Source organism: Capra hircus, chromosome 6, assembly GCF_001704415.2.
Source record: "Capra hircus breed San Clemente chromosome 6, ASM170441v1, whole genome shotgun sequence".
Lineage (NCBI taxonomy): Eukaryota > Metazoa > Chordata > Mammalia > Artiodactyla > Bovidae > Capra > Capra hircus.
The window spans coordinates 17,811,633-17,836,916 of NC_030813.1; the positions used below are offsets into that span (position 1 = coordinate 17,811,633).

The following is a 25,284-nucleotide window of genomic DNA, read 5'->3' on the forward strand; positions in this document are numbered from 1 at the left end:
TATTCCCTTTTGAGGAATACGCAGTTTGGCAGTCAGTTTAAGATGGATGGTGGGATGTGTGATAGATTTTTAAAGTCTAGAATTAACTCCTGTTATTTGGTATATGCTTTGTGCCTTTGCAAATGCAACTTAAAAATGCAGAGATCCTCATAAAATCAGAATAAACTCACAAACCTTGAAATTCTCTAAATATCATCACAGGAGAAGTTAGTTTGTTCCTTAGGGAGGTGGATAGAATAACAAAACATCCCACGTGGAAGTTGTTGCTTTGTTGTTGTTTTAGTTGGTAAAATTCTTCTCCTGTTTCATGGACTGTAGCTCTGCCAGGCTCCTCTGTTCATGGCAAATTAAGGTGGGTCAGAAAAGGGGCACAGGGTCAGTTGTGTGGCTGTTGAGGACAGCAGCAGCAGGCGTAGAAGGTGTATGCCACAAACATGAAAGGCCACCTGACATTAGCCTGGTGATAAGACTGGTAGTCATTTAGTCCCAATCGAGTCATTTAGTCCCAGTCAAAGAAAGAGAAGGAGTTCGCTTGAAATGAATTGTCCCAGTCCTGCTGTTCTTAAAACTTGTGAATGTCAGTTATCAGTTCATTTGCAAGTTATACAGAGAACACAAATCACACTTTAAATGCCTTATATCTGACTTTTACTGAGTGCAGACTAGGCTCAAGAAAAGAGGTTGGGGGTTGTGAAAAACGCGAAGCATCTGTAACTCATACTGCTTGACCAACCAACTCTCTCGAGAAAGTAAAAACTATATGCAAAGAGACCCCTAAAAGTATAAAACAACAAAGGAATCCTATGGGCAGTAAATGTTACAGTGACTGCCTGGCGGTATATGCACCAAGCCAAATATTACTTCAAACCACCCAGACTGTTAGGAAAGAATAAGCCTGACTTTGCTGTTCTGTGGCTAGAAACTAGGCCGTTGAAGATCTGAGAACAGAAGTGGAGAGTTGGAAGGAAATAACTCACTCCTGGCCCTTAGTCACTAATGTCAAGTTTCCCCAGCAGAATTACAGGCAGGATTTGGCTAGAGTGGAACGGAAAAGGAAAAGAAGAGGCCCTAGATTACATACAGAAGTGGCCTTTAGATTTTTAGTAAAATTCAGGCATATACCTACCATCTTGCAATTTGAATAGATTTTAAAAATGTTCTTTGGTTTATTCCGAAAAACTGGGAATTAGAAGATTATGCCAAATCTTTTTGAAAGTTTTGTTTTTTAATATGAAAAATATCCAACGTCCATAAACAGTAAGCCTCCTTGTACCCAGACTGCCATATTGGCTGCCAGAATTTTTTGAAACGTAGGAGGCGAGAGGCCTGGAGGGAGCATACTTTCCTAGTGATTAAAACAATCTTTTATCGTATATCTTCTGTCAACCATATCCTCTGCAGTTTATAGCTTCTCAGGTTTTTTTTTACATTCTACTCAGTTTAAAAAGAAAAGCAGAAGGTGTTTTATGGTGCCAAAATGAATTAAAATTCATTAGATACATGTTTCTTCTTGCCCTAAAGCAAAGTAACTTGGAAAAACATCCCCACACCAAATGACCAAGTGGAACAGGTTCTGCAAGTGTAGACAGCTAACGTGTGTAGCACCCTCCTGGTACCCCCCATTCCTGTCGTGTCCCCTTTCAGCAGACTCAGCTTCTGTCTCCTCCCAGGCTGCCTGGCTGGGAGCTGAAACTGGACACTTCCACAAAGAGGTGCCATTGCTTACCAAGAGATGCAGATGTCTGTGTCTGATACCCCGTGTTTTCTTTAGAATCCTGGAAATGCAGAGCCGGAAAGTTAGGCCTGCCTCCTCAGTTTAATGGACATGAAATGGGAGACTTCCTATTAGCATTCTTCCTGATTATTGGAAGTACATCTGTTAATGGGATGGTTAGTCGGGGAGGGGTCCTTTTGGCTCCTGAGGTCCCTTTGCCCGCTCCCAAGGGCAATGGGTGATAGTAAGAGGCAGATGGACAGAGATGCTTTCTCCTGCAGGCCCCGGCAATTGCGCAGGGAGGTGAAAGATTCCGAACCTCTGGCACTTCTTTAGGCTAGCCAGTTTTAGATAAGAATACATCTGGAAGTTGAAGATCTCGATGGAAAAATAGTCCCTTTTCGAAGTCCATGTGTGTATACCTGGGAGGGTGTTTGTTCCCTGTGTTGGTGACCTCTGGGTCAAGGTTGAATCCATCTCTGACTGTTTCATGCGTCAACCTGAGCCACTCGTGTGGCTGTGGAAGCACAGTTATGGCCACTGCTCTGGCTTTAAATGAATGACTGACTGCTGTCTGCAGATGCCTTGTTCCGGCTGCCCAGCAGTCATTCTGGAGCTTCTGGCTTTAAATGAATGACTGCTGCCTGCAGATGTCTTGTTCCGGCTGCCCAGCAGTCATTCTGGAGCTTCTGGCTTTAAATGACTGACTGCTGCCTGCAGATGCCTTGTTCCGGCTGCCCAGCAGTCATTCTGGAGCTGCCCGTTGCTTCCCGCCTTTCTCTGCGCTTGCTGTTCCCTGTCTGGGAGGGACTTCCTTCAGAGGTCCTCAGAGACCTTCAGTGCCTTATTCTGGCCGAAGCCTTCCTTGGCTGCCGTGTCTACACATCACCCTTCCTCTGATACTTCTCATTTTTGGCTTTATTTACGTTCCCCTCCTGTTTGATGCTATTTCTGACTTACATAATTTCCATATTTATCTTGGTGTATTTTCCCTCCTCTGTTTTTCCGGTGGGTTCTCAAACTTGAATTGGCATTGGAGTCCCTTGAAGGCTTTAGAACGCAGATCGCTGGGCTTCATCCCAAAGTTTCTGACTTAGTTTGCCTGGGATCGGTTCTGATAATTTGCATTTCTGGCACTTCCCATGCGTGCTTGCTCAGTCACTCAGTGGCGTCCGACTCTTTGCGATCCCATGGACTGTAGCCTGTCAGACTCCACTGTCCATGGAATTTTCCAGGCAAAAATTCTGGAATGAGTTGCCATTTCCTCCTCTAGGGGATAGTCCAGACCTAGAGATCGAACCTATGTCTCTTGCATTGGCAGGTGGATTCTTTACCAGCATATTCCAGGAGATGCCAAAGCTGCTGGCTAAGGACCAGGCTTTGAGAACTCCTGCCTTGACAGGGAGGATTAGAAAGGCCTCAGGAGGACAGTGATTTTATAGGTATTTTCATCAGAACCTAGAAGAATATCAGGCATGTAGTGTGCATTCAGTAAATATCTTTGAATGAATGATGAATAAAACTGTGTTGAAAAAGAGCTACACAAAGTATCAGATACAAACACCCAATTAAAAGAATGCTGACACTTATTTTACAAAGGCATAACTTGTTGGAAAGACCCTATGATTATGTTTTTGCTCCATGGGAGGGCAACATAGAACCTATATGATTCATTTTTTTCAATTTTAGAAAACAACTTTATTGAGATAAATTTGCCTACCATAGTTTACCCACTTAAAATGTACGATTTGTAAATACACATTGTTTAGTGTATTTACAGAGTTGTGCAACCATTGGCACAGTCAATTTTAGAGCATTTTAATCACCCTAGAAAAGAACCCCATTCCCATTAGAAGGCACTTAACATCCCAGTCTGAGGCTGTCACTAATCTACTTTCTTTCCCTCTAAATTTTCCTGTTCTGGATGGTTCACATATTAACAAATGGAATTACGCAATATGTGGCTTTTGTTACCAGCATCTTTCACTTGGTATAATGTTTTTGAGGTTTGTCCATATTGTAGGATGTATTGGTACTTCATTCCTTTTTATTAGCAAATAATATTTCTTTGTATGGATATACCATACAATTAAAAAAAAGCATTTTGTTTAATTACTGTGATGCACAGTTGGGTTGTTTGACCCATTGGCTTTTGTGACTCATGCTGTTAGAGCATATGTGTACAAGTTTCATGTGGACGTGTGTTCACGTTTCGTGAGTATAAATCTAGGAGTGGGAATCATTTGGTGATTATATGCAATATTTTGTAGAACTGCTTTTTTCCAAAGTGGCTGTACATTTCCGTCAGCGAATGTATGTGGATTCCGGTTTCCCCGTATCTTCACTAGCACTTGTTATTGCCTGTCTTTTAAAAAATAATTTTTATTTTACGTATTTGTTTTTGACTGTGCTGCATCTTCGTTGCTGTTCGGGCTTTTTTCTAGTTGTGGTGAACTGGGGCTGTTCTTCATTGCAGTGCACGGGCTTCTCATTGCAGTGACTTCTCTTGTTGCCGAGCACAGGCTCTAAGGCACACAGGCTTCAGTATTTGTGGCGCACGGGCTTAGTTGCTCTGCAGCACGTGGGATCTTCCTGGACCAGGGATCGAACCTGTGACTCCTGCATTGACAGGTGGATTCTTTACCACTGAGCCATCAGGGAAGCCCCCTTGCCTGTCTTTTTGATGATAGCCGTCCTGGTGGGTGTGTAGTGGTATCTCATTGTGGTTTTGATTTTTACTTCTTGGATGGCTAATGTGGTTGAGTATCTTTTAACATGCTTATTTGCCATTTGTGTTTATTCTTTGGAGAAATGTCTATAAAGATCCTTTGAAGCCTATGTAATTTTATACCCTTTTTGTTTAAGAAGAAAAAAATTTGGGAGAACAACAGTTGCATTCCATTTTTTTTTTTCCATTACCCATTTCGCGATACCTGCAGACATCCCTTCCACACCTCATTCAGAAATCTGCTCAGATGCCACTACTCAAGAGGCTTTTCCTGATCATCCTGTTTAAAGAAGCAGCCACCCCCTATCTCTCTTTCCAGTTTGATCCTGTTTTATTTTCAGAGAGCACTTGTCACTTTCTGATTTAATAATTAAGTTTTATTGGTCTGTCTCCCAGTGGACTGTTAGCTCACTGAGGGTAGGGAACCTGTTTTGTTCACTTGGTGTACAAGTATGGCCTCAGGAATCACTGGTTGAATGGATGAATAAATGAATGAATGAGTGAGAAGACAGGGCTCTGGAGTCCACCATTCACAGTTTATGGGAACTGGGGCAGGTTATTTAACTTTTCTCAAGGTTAACACCTTAATCTGGAAAACCACAGTAGTAGGACTTTCTGCATCTTTGGGAAGCTGTGCAGACTAAATCGGAGAAGGCCATGTCACCCCACTCCAGTACTCTTGCCTGGAAAATCCCATGGATGGAGGAGCCTGGTGGGCTGCAGTCCATGGGGTTGCCAAGAGTCGGACACGACTGAGCGACTTCACTTTCACTTTTCACTTTCATGCATTGGAGAAGGAAATGGCAACCCACTCCAGTGTTCTTGCCTGGAGAATCCCAGGGACAGGGGAGCCTGGTGGGCTGCCGTCTACGGGGTCGTACATAGTCGGACACGACTGGAACGACTTAGCAGCAGCAGCAGACTGAATCAATTGGTGTATGTGAAGGACTGGACACCGTGCCAGGTACTCTAAAGAAAGGAAAAGCTGTTAGTATTCATCTTTTTCCCTTGCTTTTGTCATGTGACATAGAGCAGTTACTGTATGTTTGCAAGGAATATATGTTTACCTTTTAAGGGACTCAAGTAGACCAAAATTCTTTCTTTTTTTCCCCCTTTTTTTCCAGGGGATGCAGAGAGCAACGAATGTCACCTATCAAGCCCACCATGTCAGCAGGAACAAGAGAGGACAAGTGGTGGGGACCAGAGGCGGCTTTCGTGGTTGTACAGTCTGGCTGACAGGTACGGTCCAGAGAGTTAAACCAGGTTTTCAAAAGCAGTGCTTATTATAGACAGCCTTGACCTGGGAATAAGCATATTTCAGTTTTGAGTTCTGTTGTATCTGGAGCATCATAATAGAGGTACTCAGCAATAACATAATTTTCTTTTGGTAATTCCTCTTGTTCTTTATAAAATTGCTGTTAAACGGGGAAAATCAGAATGCATCTTAAAATTGCTTTACATTCTGTTAACTTCTGCATGCAAATAAGAACTGGATTCTGCCTTCAAGATGCTACTGATGTAGACCATATGAGGAGAAAGAATGAGCGATGAAGAATTTCACATTTTCTGTCATTCTTCTTTTGCTTTGGCCTCTGATTTCTTGTGTTGATTTTTCCAGAGTCTGTCTTAGGGTAAATTGATCCAGGTTTTGGAGGTAGTTTTAAAAATGGTGGATCTTTTCACTTCTAGGAGTTTGATTTAAGCTTTTGCTGCGTCTTGCCAGTTTACCCATGTTGGAGGACAGAGGGAATGAAGAGTGCTTACTGAATTGAGAAGGTATCTTGAGACTGAATAACAAGGCAGGCAGTTCCATATAATCAATGGATCAGTTTATTATAGGGTAACCTACTTACTGGGTGGCATCTGACAGTGATCTGGAAGCATTCTCAGCTGCACTCTGCACTGCCAAGGGACCTCCTGGGACAATTTGATAGTTAACCTAGGGCATGGGAGTACATGCTTGGACATAGGAAATTTATTCTTAAGTCAATATTTATGAATGGATAACTAGTCTTCTGGGTACCAGGAGTACGTTAGCTAAGGTCTTTCATCATTGAAGACCTTAACAGGGGATTAACAGAGCATAGAGGCATCCTGGACCTAATGATCTTTAAATAGTATCTATTAACTGCAAATTCTTGATGACAGAGAAGTGAAATATAGTCCTGAGTAGGGTCAGTGGAAGGACAGGGGGAACTGTACTGGCCTAAGATGGCATCACTTATGCTAACAGCCACACAACCCACTAAAATTTAGACTTATTTATTTTCCTAATGTAGACAAGGGTCCATCTTCCAGTGTCTTGTCAACCTGGATATTACTCATCCTTAAAATTTTTGCTGATTGCCAAAAAGCAGCATTCCCATTTTTTGTTTTTATAAATTAAAAGTTTCAGTTGTTAGATAGGTGATATGTTTCTGTATGTGGCACTTTTGCGTTCTTCCCATCTGCTCATTCCTAAGTTGAGATTGATGGTAAATTGTTATGTTTACGTTGTCTAGACTTGTATGGGCTTTCTAGGTGGTGCAGTGGTCAAGAATCTGGCTATCAGTGCAAGAGATGAAAGAGATGTGGGTTTGACCCTGGGTTGGGAAGATTGCCTGGAGAAGGAAATGGCTACCTATTGCTGTATTCTTGTCTGGAGAATCCCATGGACAGAGGCTCCTGGAGGGCTACAGTCCATGGGGTCTCAAAGAGTCAGACTCGCCAGAGCATGCTTGTAACATATTCTGTTCCAAATCTTAAATATACATAATTGTTTGTATTTGAGTTCTGTCAGTAAATTGGGTCACCCTTACCACCTAATCGTCCGTTCTTGTATTACGGCATGTCTGCTCATGAGCTCTTTCTTTGAGTCACGTTTCTATGGTCTGTGTTTTTGAAGTGGTTTTTGTAAGCTGGCTTTCTGTTAGATTCTAAATTTCCTGAATTTTTATGTTTGAGAATGTCTCACCCATCTTTTATGACAGCTTGGTTGAGTAAAATATGTATTTGGTTCCTACTTTCTTTGTCTTAGAATTCTTAAAACATTACTCCATTTTCTTCTATTAAATGTTGTGACAAATCTGACTTTTTTCTGCTCTTTACGAGCTTTTTCTTTTAACGTGCATTTGTGAAGAATGATTACTTTTCCTATACTCTTTCAGAAGTTCTGCTTTTCTCATTTAGGCTCTTTGCTGTTCAGTCCTTCGGTCATGTCTGACTGCGACCCCATGGACTGCAACACACCAGGCTTCCCTGTCCTTCACTATCTCCTGGAATTTGCTCAAACTCATCTCCATTGAGTTGGTGATGCCATCCAACCATCTCATCCTCTGTCATCCCCTTCTCCTCCTGCCCTCAATCTTTCCCAGCATCAGGGTCTTTTCCAATGAGTCAGCTCTTCGCATCAGGTGGCCAAAGTATTGGAGCTTCAGCTTCAGCATCAGGCCTTCCAATGAATATTCAGAACTGGTTTCCTTTAAGATGGACTGGTTGGATCTCCTTGCAGTTCAATGGACCCGAAGAGTCTTCTCCAGCACCACAGCTCGAAAGCATCAGTTCTTTGGGGCTCAGCCTTCTTTACGGTCCAACTCTCGCATCCCTACATGACTACTGGAAAAACCATAACTTTGACTAGAGGACCTTTGCCAGCAAATTCATGTATCTGCTCTTTTTAGGCTCTTTATCTTTCTGCAGTTGGTTTTTGTATGTAGTGTGAGGGAGGGATCCATTTTCTTTTTTTTCCATGTAGATAATCAGTTGTCCCAAGAGAATATACAGATGAGGGTATCCTTTTTCTCTCTGATCTGCTGTGCCAGCTATCATAGATTAGGTTTCCACTTATGTGTGGGTTTGTTTCTGGGAACTCTCATCGATTCCACTGGTATACTTTACTTGTCTATTCCTTTCTTATTACCAAACAGTTTTAATTACTGTATGTTTGTAAAGTCCTGAAATTCAGTGGAGTAAGTCTTCTTACCTTCTTCATTGGAAATATCTTGACTCTTTTTTTTGGCTCTTTGTATTGTATGAATTTTGTAATCTGTTTGACCAATTCCCCCAAAATCTTGTTGGGATTTGGTTTCGAGTTACGTTGTATCTAAAGATCAACTTGGGGTGGATTGATCTTTAAAAAATTGAGTACTCCTTTTCTTGAACCTAGTATATTCCCTTTATTTTACCGCTAATGATGTTTATAAATGCTGTTTATCAGATTTTTTTTTTTGTTTGTTTTGGTACTTACCTTCAGGTCTAGGATGTAATCAATTTCATAATTGTCTACTTGAAAAGAAAATGTATTCCCCTGATGTGGGCAGTATTCTATATACATTCACCAGACCAGGCTTGTTAATTGTGTGTTGTTTTTTTTTTTTTTTGACAATATTGTTGGATACAGAATTCATGACTTCTTTCTTTTTCTTTCAATTCAGTAGCTTAACCAGATCTGTCCAGGTTTGTACGCCATTTTCTTGAAACACTGCCTTTTCTCAGATTTTGTTTCAGATCAGCTTTCTTTGTATTTTTATGTTGATTTGTATATTATTTCACCAGGGCCCCTGTAACAAATTGCTGCAAACTGAGTGGCTTCAGACAGCAACAGTTTACTCCCTCACAGTTTAGGAGGCGGCTGGAGGCCTGAAATCAGGGTGGCTTCCTCCTGTGGGCTCTGAGGGACAGGCTGTTCTGCGCCCCTCTCCTGGTGCCCGATGCTTCTGGCAGTCCTTAGCATTCCCTGGCTTGCAGGCACACCACTCCAGCATCTGCTTTTGCCTTCCCATGGCCTTGTTATAAAAATACCAGTCCCTGGATTTAGTGCCCATCCTAGTCCTGTGTGACCTCATTTTAGTTTAAGTAATTGCATGCACAGAGACCCTGTTTAAAACAATAATAAGCAAAGGACAGAAAAACCCAGTGTCCTCAGCCTCTGTGTTCACTCATTCTTGGTACGTAACAAGTTACCCAAGATCTAGTGGTGCGGAACAGCCATTTTAATTTGCTCACCGTTTTGTGGGTAAGGAGGTCAGGAGGGCTCTGCTGGGCAGGTTCCCTCTGGGTCTTGCATGCTTGCAGTCATGCTGGCTTGGGCTTCAGTTAGGTAAAGCCATAGCTGGTCGGGTGTCTGCAGGAGCTTCACAGTAGGTGCTGCTTGTCGGCCGGGATCTTAGCTGGCTGGGATTATCAGCTAGAACACCTACTTTTCATTTCTCCAGCGTGTGGTCTCAGTATTTAACAGCTGTTGTGTAGTTGCTAAGTCAAGTCTGACTCTTTCTGACCCTGTGGACTGTAGCCTGCCAGGGTCCTCTGTCCAGGGGATTCTCCAGGCACGAATACTGGAGGAGGTTGCCATTTCTTTCTCCAGGGGATCTTCTTGACTGAGGGGTCAAACTGGAGCCTCCTGCATTGGCAGGTGGATTCTTTATAGCTGAGCCACCAGGGAAGCTCTGTTTAACAGCTGGGTTCTCTCAAATTAAATATCCAAAGAGAAGCTGAATAGCTTTTTCTGACCCAGTCTTGGAAGTCACACGTCATCATTTTCACTGTATTCTTTTGGTTATAGGTGAGTCCTAAGTCCAGCCCAGATTCAAGGGCTGGGAAATACAATAGACTTTGCCTGTGAATGGGACAGTGGCAATGTCCTGTTGTAAAAAAGCTTTTAGGCCAATGTTGGAAAATATACTACCTGCTATGCTTGTTAATATACATTTTTAATGTAGAAAGCATCTAATGCTATATTGATCCTTTTAACATATCATCCTTTTTAAAATTTATTTTTAAGTTTGCCTTCTATACTGAAACGTCAAGAGTTTCAGTACATGAGGTTCAGTGTTTTCTCTCTTGTCTCCTAACTGTCTTAGTTGTGAATTCTGTAATAACATACTCCCTAAGATGGCACATCTTAGTGCATAAATATACTCTTTCTTTTCCTTCACTTCTCATCATTTAGTGACTAAACATCATTAGTAGAGGAAGGTGAAATGAGAATATTCTTTTCTTTCTAGATTAATTATGTTATAAATTAGATTCTCAGTTACTTTTATCATGATAGTCTTTGGGAAGTGTTGATCCTGGGATCTAGAGGTCACTGTCTAATATTTATTTCACTGACTTTGGTCTTTTCTTTCTCTACCCTCACCAGAAGTAACTTGGGCATATAACTTTGTTTTAGAATTGGCATGCAGCTTTAGAATAGTGGTAACGAGAGGACTTGGTGATTATCTGTGCTCAACCAAATATGATATTCAGATTGGTTAAGCCTTTGTAGCTCAGTGATTTCTGGGATACCTTTGGATTTAGATAGGAATTACTAAAACATAAATGCTTATTATATTTAAATTATAGATGTTTTTCTAGCTAAGACATAGTATAATCTTACAGAGAAATATTAGATAAGAATGTTACTAAGAGATTGCTTTGAATAATGAATATAATTAAGCCTGTGATTTAAATTCTTTATTACTAAGTAATTATCCTCAATTTTCTATCTGAAATATGTGGACTGTTCACTTTTAGGCTTATCTGGAGCAGGAAAGACCACAGTAAGCATGGCTTTGGAGGAATACTTGGTTTGCCATGGTATTCCATGCTACACTTTGGATGGTGACAACATTCGTCAAGGTCTCAATAAAAATCTTGGCTTCAGTCCTGAAGACAGGGAAGAGAACGTTCGACGCATCGCGGAAGTAGCTAAGCTGTTTGCAGATGCTGGCTTAGTATGCATCACAAGTTTCATATCACCTTATACTCAGGTATGTGGCTTTTGCACCATTGTGGTTCTAATTAAATATATTGAGAATATGGTGTCAGAAAAAGCAAGTAATGTAAACATTGACGTGTACTCTGAGGCTAAATCCAAATTAAAACAATTAACTTACAGCATTTCTGTGCTGCAACTTTCTAAGTAAATTCATTTTTGAAAAGCTTGCTGTGACCCACTCATCCCCTGGCCCCTACCAAGTATAACCAAAGTTGCTGACCAAGTATAACCAAAGTTGTTGACCAAGCCAATGGCCAAATTATTTCAAGTTTGACTTTTCAGTTCATAAAACCTATAATAAAGGCTCAATATGCATTAAACACCAGGGAAAATGTTAGATTTCTTAACATGTGTCCTGTTGGGATTTTTTTTGCTCACAATTCCTGAGGCTCATCTTTCATCACATTTTTTTCATAGAGACCATAGCAGCACTAATTCACTTCTTTGTATATCTTTGAGAAAAATCATGTTGGTTTTCCTCGTGAGAATTTCATTTCCCTCTGCCTAGAAGACGTTCATCTCCTTCCTCCTAGCCTCACCTCAGCATCAGTTGACCCCTGTTTGTGCTCTGAGTCTCAGGTTGGGTATCTTCTCCTCTCAGACTTTGCTGGGTATCTGTCTTCGTTGCCCTTGGTATTGTACCTAACACATTAAAAAAAATTAATTATTGGCTGTGCTGGCTCTTCGTTGCTTTGTGCGGGCTTTCTCTAGTTGGGGTGAGTGGGGACACCTCTTCATTGTGGTGTGCAGGTTTCTCATTGTGGTGGCTTCTGTTTTGGAGCACAGGCTCTAGGTGGTTAATGGCCTTCAGTAGTTGTGGCACGTGGGCTCAGTAGTGGTGGCGTACGGGTTTGAGAGTACGTGGGTTTCACTAGTCGGCTCGTGGGCCCTGGAGCGTGGTCTTAGTAGTTGCGGCTACAGGCTTAGTTGCTTCATGCCACGTGGATTCTTTCCGGACCAGGGATCAAACCTGTGTCTCCTACATTGGCGGATGGATTCTTATCCACTGTACCACCAGGGAGGTCACATTGTTTTATTATAAATACCAGTTTTTTGGTTGATGATGCTACTAGCAGCGGCAGCAGTAATGATAACAGGGATGATGATAATAGTAGCAGCTAGCATTTACTGGACACTTACTGTGTACTGATAACAGTTTTAAAGTGCTTTCATGTGAACTAGCTCCCTTAGCTCTCATCACTCAGTAAGGAGGGTGGAGGTGAGGAAACAGAGATGTGAATCACACAGGCTCACACACTGCATGGAGGAGCAAGGATTTGCTCCCAGACAGCATCACTGGGATCCGTGCTCTTGCCCACTGTGCTTTGCTGCCTCTAAACCCCACTGGCTCCTTGATGCTGGGGTTCCGTCTGATTGGTCTTTATAATCTTGACGCTAAGCCCAGATCCGGGAACACAGTAGATATTTAGAACACAGTAGACATTTGTTAAATGATAGCATAGCCTCTTAGGGAGCCCAGATATGTAAAAACAGATGAGATAGCTTAGTGGTTAAAGATAGCAGCTTAGAAGCCAGAAACAAGAGACTGAAATCTCAGCTCTCCCAGTTACTGTTAGGACCTTGGCCAATTTACTTAACCTTCCAAGCTCAGGTAATGCCTACCTTGTTGGATTGCTGTGTATGTGTGTGTATGTGTGAGTGTGTACGCATGTGCATGTGTGTGTGCGTGCGTGCGCTCAGTCGCTCAGTTGTGTCTCTTTGTGGCCCCACCAGGCTCCTCTGCCCATGGAATTTTCCAGGCTAGAGGTTGCTCTGAGGATTAGGTAAATCATGCATTCACTGCTCTCAGCACAGAGATGATGTGTAGTAAGTATTCAGTAAGTGTAATAAGTAATAGCACAATTCTATTATTGTAACATAAATCTGGACGGGTTACTTAGACTTTAAAAAAAAATTTGAGCTGTAAAGATTATAGATTAAGTGTGAGATTGAGTGTTAATCACAGAGATTCACTTAATTGAAGTGTGGCAGGAGTCGTGAAAGGTTCTTTGAGGACTGCAGCTGCTGCTGCTAAGTCGCTTCAGTCACGTCCGACTCTGTGCGACCCCATAGACGGCAGCCCACCAGGCTCCCCTGTCCCTGGGATTCTCCAGGCAAGAACACTGGAGTGGGCTGCCATTTCCTTCTCCAGTGCATGAACGGGAAAATTGAAAGTGAAGTCGCTTAGTCGCGTCTGACTCTTAGTGACCCCATGGACTACAGCCTACCAGGCTCGTCCGTCCATGGGATTTTCCAGGCAAGAGTACTGGAGTGGGGTGCCATTGCCTTCTCCCTTTGAGGACTAGCTGCTTTTCATTTTCCTGAAGCATTGGGATCAGTGTCAATACATCAGCTTAAAGTATCCTTGCTAATGAAATGTGTAAGAGAATGAGAGTTGTTCGAATTCCTCAATCCTTGGATGAAACAGTTTTCACAGTGATATATAATAATGGTGATATTCTTGCACCTTCTGGGAATCTTTGCAGTTCTTGGAAAGAGAAAAAGTCAGTAATACCTTTGGAGAGCTAGCAGCTGAGACCTGGGTATCTAAAAGTATATGCTAATATGCTTTTTTTTGGCCCTGTTGTTTCCATAGCATGGAACAAAACTTCTGTTGATTTCATGCCTAAAAGCACTGAGAATGGAAATGAGGTTTAGATTATGCTTATAGCACATCAAAAATCCACGATAATATTTGTACCAAGTCATATTATATAGGATATGTGTTTTCTTCTATATTACCCCTGAACTTGGGCGTTTTGGTTGTAAAAATAAAGTTGATAATTCTTATCAAGAATCAACCCCACTTAAGGAGCTGGTAAGTGATCTGGTGGGAGCATAGAGATGTGATCTTAAGGCAAGCGATTGGGTACGTGTATGAAAACTGCTGTGGAAGATCCAAAGAGATGGTACTGCTTGAGGTGAGTCACGAAGGGTGACTCAGTGTACCAGTTAGACCGGAGGGAGAAGGCTATTTCAGACCGAGGAGATCCTGCAGTAGTTACAAAAGCATGGACATGTGAGGGAATTGCACCTGGGGGACTGTAGGTAGTTTGTTTTGGCTGTTCTGCAGGATAAACATGAGGAAAGATGCAGCTCGAGCCATTTGCAGCAATCTCACGGCAAACTCCAGACTGCTCAGGGCTTTGCCCCAGGGGTGGTGGAGAGCTGAGACTGTGCTGGGGAATGGTGTGTCAGGGTGTATATTTTCGTGAGGTCACCGTAAAGCCTGGAATGAGAATGGTCTAGAGGTAGGAGAATAGTTAGGAGGCTATTGGGGTGAATTCAGGCACCGGCTGTGGGAATAGAAAAGATGGGGCATATTTGAGAGCTCTTGAGCCTGGTAGCATCAGTGGGATGTCGTGCCTGGATTGATTGCAGAATTGGGGGTGAACATGAAGGAGGGTGCTTTCTGAAGAGAAGATGGTCTGATTGAGTTAGAAGATGTAGAGTAGGAAGGGAGGAGAAAACTGTGTCATTTTAGGTGGGTTAGATTTGAAGTGTCGGTGGCATACCTAGGTGAAGATGATCACTGGGTTGTTTGGAAATGTGTTCTGGAGCTCAGGAATGTTGTATAGAATTGAGATACAGTTTTGGAAGTCATTAACTCAATTAGTTGAAGCCTTGATGAAGCTGAAAAACAAAAGCATATAGAGAAAGAAGAGAGTGACAGATGGAAGCTTGGGAACACCTTCATTTGGAAGGACAGTTGGAATAGTAGGATCACCACTGAACTGCTGTGCCGGAAACGAACGTCATAAAGCTCGTGAAATCATTTCAGTACATTAGGATCTGTGACAGGTACACGGTGGGTACTTTCCCAGATGGCACAGTGGTAAAGAATCGACCCGCCAGTACAGGAGACGCAAGAGACGTGGGTTTGATCCCTGGGTCCGGAAGATCCCCTGGAGTTGGAAATGGCAACCCGCTCCAGGTTTCTTGCCCGGAAGATCCCATGGACAGAGGAGACTGGTGGGCTGCAGTCCATGGGGTCACAAAGAGTCAGACAGGACTGAGTGAGCACTGAGAACTCAGAGGAAGCAAGGCCCTCAGCCAGCTTGGACTCATGGGGCAGGGTTCCTGAGGACTTAGCATGGAACTGAGGGAGCACACTGCTGTAGCCACAGGAGAGGGGTGAGCGTGTTTGCAGGGGGTATGGCAAAGGCATCAGATCCAAGCAAGCCGGTAGAAAGACTGGCATTAATTATCAATAGAACGTCGAGTACAAGACTTGAGAATGTTGGTCCAGGTGAAGGGGGCCTGTCCTGTCACTCTGAGAAGCTTGGGTTTTACCCTGATGGTGATGGGGGTCTCCGAAGAGTTTAGTGATGTGGTTGAATTTGCATCATCTTGTCATCCTGGGTACAGTGTAGAGTGTGCCTTTGAGAAGATCAAAGCTGGAAGTGTCATACATGTCCAGGCAAGAGAAATAAGGTGGAACCAGAAGTTAGGCAAGGAGTGGATTAGTGTAATGTCTGGAGATAAAATCTGAAGGACCTTGTGGCAAAATGCGCAAGATGGGATGACAAAGGGAAGGAACCAGGAAAATTCTGGGGATTCCAGGTGAATATTGTTCTTATCCCTTGGTTTGGGCAGTATGGGTGGGAAGGACAGCCTGGGAGAAAGGAGAATGCGTTCAGTTTTTGGACATGTTCAAGGTACATGGGGGGTGTCCAGGAGGGTGTATGTAGGAGGAAGTTTCAAAAGGGTGTTTAATTTCAGAAATGGACCGAGTTCAGGCTGGAGAGCTGGTGTGTATGTTGTAGTTTCCACTGTGAAAGCAGTTGAGAAGAGTGCTCTGGGACTGTGTGGGGTGAGCAGTGGGCTCCTGATCAGCGGTGGGCAACGCCAGTGCTGCAGCGAGGGGTGAAGTGGAAGGAGCCCTGGGCAGCCTGCATGGGACCCACCAGGGAGTAGCCTTGTTGGGGTATGGACGGCTAGTAGTGTGAAATGTGGGCAGGATGGCCTGGCAAGTGCCCATGATGATGGGGATTTTTGTATCATTTGTTTGTTCACCTGTTTTTAAGGGAAAACAGTGACTTTTACTTGTTTGTTGCCAGTGAAGAAAGAGAAGGTTGAAGATTGCAGATGAAGCAGGAATCGTGGACTGAGCAAATTTCATTAGCGGGAAGGGATTTTTATTTTTTAACTTGTTATTTTGTATTGGGATATAGCCAATTAACAATGTTGTGACAGTTTCAGGTGAACAGCAAAGGGACTCAGCCATGCATACACATGTATCCATTCTCCCCTCAACTCCCCTCCCATCCAGGCCACCACACAACATTGAGCAGAATTCTGTGTGCTATACAGCAGATCCTTGTCTGCTATCCGTTTTAATCATAGCAATGTATACATGTCCATCCCCAACCCCCAACTATTCAGAAGGAGATTTTTTTAAACGTATGATTTTAAAAGTTACTTTCCATTTACAGTTACTACAAAACATTGGCTCCATCCCCTGTGTCGTACAATACATCCTTGAACCTGTCTTGTACCGAGTGGTTTGTATCTCTCACTCCCCCACCCCTGTGTTGCCCCTTCCCTCCTCTCCCCATTGGTAATCACAGATTTTTTTCTCTCTGTGAGTTTGCTTCTTCTTTGTTATATTCACTAGCTTGTTGTATTTTTTTAAGATTCCACGTGTAAGTGATACCATACAGTATTAGTCTTTCTCTGTGAAACTTGTTTCGTCAGCATAATGCCCTCCAGGCCCATCCATGTTGCGACAGATGGCAAAATCTCCTTCTTCTCTATGGCTGAGTAGTATTCCATTGTGGGGTAGGGCATTTTCAGTCTGTGACGGCAGGAGTGCAGGAGGGAATGTAGGTATATTTATACAGCAGAGGGGAGACGGAGAGCGTTCGTGTCTGGGGATTTCCTTTTTAAAGTTACAGGGGTGGCCATTGGTAAGAGTGGAAGCAGGCTCGAGTGGAGGGACCATAACAATGATGGTAAATGACAGCAAAAATGGTGGCACTGCCTTGGATGGATGGAGTGAATGTGGAGCCCGACTTTGAGAACAGTCAGGGGAGTGAAGCCTGAAGGGAGAACTCGGTTTTAGTTAAGAACAGAAAGAAGTAGTTGTTCACTTAAAAGGGTGGAGTATTCCCGAAGACCAGGGTGGAGAGATTTTAGACTAGGTGATGAAGTAATTACCAGAGTTGGGGGTTCGGAGCCAGGCAGAAAAATAAAGTTTGGGGCATGTTAGAGATGTGCAGTGGCTGCAGGAGTTTGTATTTGGCAAGACAATAAACTAGCCTCAGGGTTCTGAATGGATTTCTGGTGAAGTTACTTTCAGGCCAGCACAGGCTGAGGCTGAGTGCGTTGTTAAAAGAGCGGCCTGATGGCATTTGCATTCAAACTGAGCTTTGGCTCACGTTCCTCATAAAGTTTCAGTTCAGTTCAGTTCAGTTCAGTCGCTCAGTCGTGTCTGACTCTTTGTGACCCCATGAATCGCAGCACGCCAGGCCTCCCTGTTCATCACCATCTCCTGGAGTTCACTCAGACTCAGGTCCATCGAGTCCGTGATGCCATCCAGCCATCTCATCCTCGGTCGTCCCCTTCTCCTGCCCAAAATCCTTCCCAGCATCAGAGTCTTTTCCAATGAGTCAACTCTTCGCATGAGGTGGCCAAAGTACTGGAGTTTCAGCTTTAGCATCATTCTTTCCAAAGAAATCCCAGGGTTGATCTCCTTCAGAATGGACTGGTTGGATCTCCTTGCAGTCCAAGGGACTCTCAGGAGTCTTCTCCAACACCACAGTGCAAAAGCATCAATTCTTCAGCGCTCAGCCTTCTTCACAGTCCAACTCTCACATCCATTCATGACCACAGGAAAAACCATAGCCTTGACTAGACGGACCTTAGTCGGCAAAGTGATGTCTCTGCTTTTGAATATACTGTCTAGGTTGGTCAAAACTTTTCTTCCAAGGAGTAAGCGTCTTTTAATTTCATGGCTGCAGTCGCCATCTGCAGTGATTTTGGAGCCCCCCAAAATAAAGTCTGACACTGTTTCCACTGTTTCCCCATCTATTTCCCATGAAGTGATGGGACTGGATACCATGATCTTCGTTTTCTGAATGTTGAGCTTTAAGCCAACTTTTCACTCTCTTCTTTCACTTTCATCAAGAGGCTTTTTAGCTCCTCTTCACTTTCTGTGAACATTTTTGTGGGGCATTTATTGTTCTCCCTCCTGGAACTTCCCAGTATATCTGATTTTCAGAATAGCAATGCTTTTAAAATTCTTAATGCAGAATGGGCTTGTTAACCTAATTTCTTGGGTTTTTATTTTCAGTTTATATTTTTAGAATACAAATTAAACTCTGACTAATACATGTTGCACTAACTCAACCAAAAAGCTCTTTGACTTGTCCTTGTTATTTATATAGTTCCCTTGGTTCCTATGAGCATTCTTTGTTAAGTTTCTGCGCGTGTCTTTTTTCTAAGGATCGCAACAATGCAAGGCGGATTCATGAGGGTGCAAGTTTGCCTTTCTTTGAAGTGTTTGTCGATGCTCCCCTGCATGTTTGTGAACAGAGGGATGTCAAGGGACTCTACAAAAAAGCACGGGCTGGAGAAATTAAAGGTAAGTAATATGTTTTTCCCCCCGTTTGTCTTCCCTTAAGTATTTCATCTTACCGTATCTGAGACTGATGATCTTTTCTAAGAGATGAAAGTATTCAAACAACTTGAAGCTCCTTGAGAAGAGTAAGTGGGTCTTACTACACAGTTGTGTCTCTTAGGCCTAACCAGTAGTGGTACTGTGTACACTCAGTATCATCCATCAGGTTAAAATCCTACTCATAAGACAAGTTTTAGAGGACTTGGGCTTTAGGGGCTGGTGGAAACCTATTGGTGTAATTTGGTGCCTAGCACTTCTGTGGTCTTTGTTCTAGTGAAAATGTAAGAAATTCCATAGTGAATGGGGAAAATGCCAAAATTATAAGCGTCTTGAGAGCAAGGAAAATGTCTCATTCTTATGTATAACATGTTGCTTGGAATGATCTGAAATTCATTCTATGTATGATTGTTGCATTAGATTGAATTAACATATCAAAGTACATGCAGCTTATATTTTCAGTTTTATAGTCTGTTCCCAGAGTTTCAACTCTGATGAATATTTGGCATAGTGACATTTAGAACTTGTTCCTCTGTGGCCTTTGATACCAATCATTCTATTTATCTTTTAGACATCCTTGACATTAGTCCTGGTCTGGTATTATTATTAACAGTAAGAGAGAGCAGGCCAACAGGAAAAAAGCATCAAAGATAGATATTTAGTTTACATTGTTCGGGATCAATTCATGCTGGTAACTTTTATTTGCCTTTCCAGCAGGGAATATGATAGCCTGAGACTATCAGAAGCTCGCAGGAGTTCTATGAAGTATAGATTTTGGCACCAGCTTCTGACCCTGAAAAGGAAAAGGTGGAACAGGAAGGAAAATGCTTGTTATGCTGGGCTGTTTTGACTGGGCCTAGGAGCGCATTAGCAGCTGGGGCAAGTTCCACTGAATCTGGTGGTGGATTTGGTTCCCTGGGCAGGCTCGTGTCCAGTTTTGCCACCTTGGAAGTTCAGTTTCACCCATGAAGCCTGTACTTTCTTGACTCAGGGAGAATAATGCTGAATACGATGACAACAGGAAGGGAACCAGTTTATTCATTTAATTTCTAGGTCACCCTCTGGCTTACCTGGTAGCTCAGCTGGTAAAGAATCCGTCTACAGTGCAGGAGACCCCGATTCAATTCCTGGGTCAGGAAGATCCCTTGGAGAAGGGATAGGCTACCCACTCCAATATTCATGGGCTTCCCAGGTGGCTCAGACAGTAAAGAATCTGCCTGCAATGCGGGAGACCTGGGTTTGATCCCTGGGTTGGGAAGATCCCTGGAGGAGGGCATGGCAACCCACTCCAGTATTCTTGCCTGGAGAATTCCATTGACAGAGGAGCCTGGTGGGCTACAGCCCATGGGGTTGCAAAGAGTTGGACACGACTGAGTGACTCAGCACACAGCTCTCTCTGTTGACAATCAGTGTTCACTTCTGTTTGTTTTTCATAGAGATTTGCAAAGAGAAGCTGAAGGATGTGTCCAGGATCCCAATGTCTGAATCTTTTACTTATTTTAACTGTAGTTGTTTTTGTTGTTTTTGCAACGATGGATTGCTGAGGGAGGTAGATTTGTCTGCCCACCTGGAGTAAGCACCCTTTTTACCATTTTTGGTGTTATTAGAATTTAGCACAAAGCATGGCCTAAAAGTAGGAAGTCAAGAGATACCTGGAGTAACAGCAGGCTTGGCTTTGGAGTACAAAATGAAGCAGGGCAAAGGCTAACAGGGTTTTGCTAAGAGAATGCACTAGTCATAGCAAACACCCTCTTCCAGCAACACAACAGATGACTGTACACATTAATACACCAGATGGTCAATATGAAAATCAGATTGATTATATTGATTATATTCTTTGTAGCTGAAGACGGAAAAGCTCTATACAGACAGTAAAAAGAAGACTGTATCTCAGATCATGAACTTCTTACTGCAAAATTCAGACTTAAATTGAAGAAAATAGGGAAAACCACTGGACCATTCAGTGAAAGTGACAGATAGATTCAAGGGATTAGATCCAATAGAGTTCCTGAAGAACTATGGACGGAGGTTCATGACATTATACAAGAGATGGTGATCAAAACCATCCTGAAGAAAAAGAAACGCAGAAAGGCAAAATGGTTGTCTGAGGAGGCCTTACAAATAGCTGAGAAAAGAAAGGAAATGAAAGGCAGAGGAGGAAAGGAAAGATATACCCATCTGAATGTAAAGTTCAGAGAATAGCAAGGAGAGATAAGAAAGCCTTTATAAGTGATCAATGCAAAGAAATAGAGGAAAGCAATAAAATGGGAAAGACTAGAGATCTCTTCAAGAAAATTAGAGATACCAAGGGAACATTTCATGGAAAGGTGGATTCAATAAAGTACAGAAAGGGTAGGGACTTAACAGAAACAGAAGATATTAAGAAGAGATGGCAAGAATACACAGAAGAACTGTACAAAAAAGATGATAATGATCTGGATAACCACAGTGGTGTGATCACTCACTTAGAGCCAGACATCCTGACGTATGTAGTCAAATGGGCCTTAGGAAGCATCACTATGAACAAAGCTAGTGGAGGTGATGAAATTCCAGTTGAGCTATTTCAAATCCTGAAAGATGATGCTGTGAAAGTGCTGCACTCAATATGCCAGCAAATTTGGAAAACGCAGTTTTCATTCTAATCCCAAAGAAAGGCAATGCCAAAGAAAGCTCAAAACTACCACACAATTGTCCTCATTTCATGTGCTGGCAAAGTAATGCTCAAAATCCTCCAAGCGAAGGTGGGAGGGAGTTCAGGATGGGGAACACATGTACACCCATGGCTAATTCATGCCAATGTATGGCAGAAACTACTATAATATTGTAAAGTAATTAGCCTCCAATTAAAATAAAGTAATTAATTAAAAAAAAATCCTCCAAGCATGGCTTCAATAGTATGTGAACCGGGAACTTCCAGATGTACAAACTGGATTTAGAAAAGGCAGAGGAACCAGAGATCAAATTGCCAACATCCGTTGGATCATAGAAAAAGCTAGAGAATTCCAGAAAAAAATCTGCTTCATTGACTATGCTAAAGCTTTTGATTGTGTGGATCACAACAGCCTGTGGAAAATTCTTCAAGAGATGGGAATACCAGACCACCTTACCAGCCTCCTGAGAAATCTCTATTCAGGTCAAGAAGCAACAGGTAGAACTGGACATGAAACAATGGACTGGTTTCAAATTGGGAAAGGAATATATCAAATGGTATATTGTCACCCAGCTTATTTAACTTATATACAGAGTACATCATGCAAAATGCCGGGCTGGATGAAGCACAAGCTGGAATTAAGATTGCAGGGAGAAATATAAATAATCTCAGATATGCAGATGACACCATTCTTATGGAAGAAGGCAAGAGGAATTAAAGAGCCTCTTGATGAAGGTGGAAGAGGAGAGTGAAAAAGCTGGCTTAAAATTCAACATTCAGAAAACAAAGATATAGCATCCGGTCCCATTACTTCATGGCAAATAGATGGGGAAACAGTGACAGACTTAATTTTCTTGGGCTCCAGAGTCATTGCAGACAATGGCTGCAGCCATGAAATTAAAAGACACTTGCTCGTTGGAAGAAAAGCAATGACAAACCTAGACAGCATATTAAAAAGCAGAGATGTTACTTTGCCATCAAAAGTCTGTATAGTCAAAGCTATGGTTTTTCTACTGGTCATGTATGGATGTGAGAGCTGGACAGTATAAAAGGCTGAGTGCTGAAGAATTGATTCCTTTGAACCATGGGGCTGGTGAATACTCTTGAGAGTCTCTTGGACAGCAAGAAGATCAAACCAGTCAATCCTAAAGGAAGTCAACCCTGAATATACATTGGAAGGACCGATGCTGAAGCTCCAATCCTTTGGCCGCCTAATATGAAAGGCCTACTGATTGGAAAAGGTCCTGCTGCTGGGAAAGATTGAAGGCAGAAGGGGACAACAGGGGATGAGATGGTTTGATGGCATCACCAACTCAATGGACATGAGTTTGAGCAAATACTGGGAGATGGTGAATGATAGGGAAGCCTGATGTGCTATAGTCCACAGGGTCGCAAAAAGTCGGACACGACTGAGTGACTGAACAACAACAAATGGCCCAAAGCATAATACTTAGTGCATACTCAGTAAATGCTTGGGGGGTGGTATGGAAGGTGGAGTAGAAGTCACGTGTTCAGCACGTTGATCTCCGCTATTTGCAAAGTTTGTATTTGGTGCTAGGGATGTAAAGTTGAATAAGAAGACCAAAGCCAAAATACCTAAAGTCACTTGCAGTTTACATTCTGTATCTGGGAGTATATTTATATTAGTTCAGTTTTCTCCATGTTGCTTGTTTGGCAAGTATTTCTTAATTCCTCTGATTAGGCACTGATAAAACATTCCTTAGGTTAATGTATACCTATGTGCATAAGTGTACCCACATTTATTTATTTTAGGTTAGCCATGATACTAGAGTTCCTGACTGGGTAGTTTTTAGAAATCATTTACTTGTTGTTAGAATGGTGCTTAGAGAGTTTCCTAGCAATGACCCTGATGGTAAAAATTTAAGGACTGGTGGTATTACATCCATTCAGTGGACCTCAGGCTTTTATATGGCAGTACTAAACTATAAGTGTATGCCTATGTCAGATACCTTAATACCTAGATTATTTTCATGATTAATGCTTAAGTAGTTATAATCTACTTATGTAAATGTTTTCCTCACAATGTACGTTTAGTATAATCACTTATGGGATAAATTAATTAGGAAGAAACTTCCTGGACTTCTAAAATGTTAAACCAAACCTCCTAACACAGTGATCTTCAAGCTTTGCTGCACACAAGGATCACCTAGGAGAACTTAAAAAATCGAGTGCCAAGGCTGAATCCCAGACCAATGAAATCAGAATCTCTGGAGGGTTGGACCTGGTGATTCCAAGTTGTAGCTACATTTGAGAATTAGAACTTATGAACTACAGTTTTAAATAACCAGATTTGTTTGTTCCCTACCTATGTTACTATGACTCACCAGTAATAGTGTTAGAAGTATCAGTAATGCAAAAATTTCTTCTTGGGCTTGGGACTTCATGTGCTACTTAGGAATATGAGATAGGAAAAGAATGAAATAGGTGGGTTGTAGACTTATAGTGTTCATCTTAAAGCTTCTTTGATACCTATGCCTCTTTTTAAGAAAAAAAAAAACTTTGAATTTTGTATTGGAATATAGTCAATGAACAATGCTGTGATAATTGCAGGTGAATAGCAGAGGGACTCAGCCATACATAATGCATGTATCCTTTCTTCCCCAAACTCCCCTCCCATCGAGGCTGCCACATAACTTTGAGCGGAGTTCCCTGTGCTATACAGTAGGTCCTTTTGGTTTCCCATTTTCAATATAACAGAGTGTGCATGTCCATCCCAAAGTCCCTAACTGTCCCTTCCCCTTATCCTTCTGCAATCGTTAAGCTTGTTCTCTAAGTCGGTTCATTGGATGCCTATGCCTCTTAATAGTAATAATTTTAAATTCACATTTACCATTCTAACCCAGGAATTGGTGTTCCAAGGCAAACAGGCCCTGAATGACTTAGGTATGGAGTAATGTGAGAGACAGGAATAGCGTACTTTTAGCTCAGCCAGCCCATTCTGTGGTAGCAAGGTGTATTCTTTCTCTTCTAACTGTTACACAGTAGCACATATGTGATAGGGAAAATCTAAATAGTGGTTAATACCTAAATTGATTGCATTTGATTGTGGGATGTATTTGATGATATAACAGGATTCCTCACCTACGTTTTGCTTGAGCTGATAGTAGTTAATCGATCTTGATTAACTTAATGTGATCTTGAACACTTACTATGATGGCAGAAGAAGCCTGCAGAGCTTTAATTTGGCTGCAGATAATGCTGGTGAATATAATAGACAGATTGACTTGGCATCAGTTTTTGCACTGAGAGGGAAAAAAACCTTGATGAGGTTGGTTGTATGCCCAGAGCTTAGGGACTATATCCTGTGTCCCTGTGGAGAAATTGGATGCTCTGGGTCACTTGGTATTCATTCCTGTTTCTTCATACAAGGCACTTACTTAACAGAGAGGAAGAAAGGTGATAGAAGTATTGTCTATCCTCATCATTTAAAGATTCCAGATCTGCACATGTGCCTACTCACTCAGGTTTATTTGTAACCCCCACATCAGTGTAGCCACAGTGCTTTGGCTTGTAAACACACACACAGCAGCAACATTTTAGTCACGCAGAGTACATGCTCCCAGCTCAAGTGTGAACGCCTTTGTGTTTCAGCTCCCATGCTGTAAAGGAGTGTCCTTTACACAGCCTATTTAGTGCCATGTCTTTCACTTTTTGGCTTTTTGTTGGTGATTTTGCTTTTTAAAAAGGCACGCCTCTACCTTGGCATAGTGCTGAAGTGTTGTCTAGTTGTTTGAACTGCAGGAAGACTGACCTGCCTTGGGGAGAAAATACGCGTGTTAGATAAGCTTTGTTCAGATGTGAATTCTGGTGCTTGTAG

General features: G+C 42.3%; 1 protein-coding gene across 2 annotated transcripts in view; it reads left to right on the forward strand.

Moving 5' to 3' along the window:
* Positions 1-25,284, forward strand: part of PAPSS1 (3'-phosphoadenosine 5'-phosphosulfate synthase 1) — a 113,699-nt gene that overhangs the window by 9,241 nt on the left and 79,174 nt on the right. For both annotated transcript variants that reach the window (XM_005681330.3, XM_018049236.1), the window contains exons 2-4: positions 5,567-5,681; positions 10,935-11,170; positions 18,625-18,763. In XM_005681330.3, the coding sequence (XP_005681387.2) occupies positions 5,567-5,681; positions 10,935-11,170; positions 18,625-18,763 (490 nt within the window). The remainder of the gene's footprint in view (positions 1-5,566; positions 5,682-10,934; positions 11,171-18,624; positions 18,764-25,284) is intronic.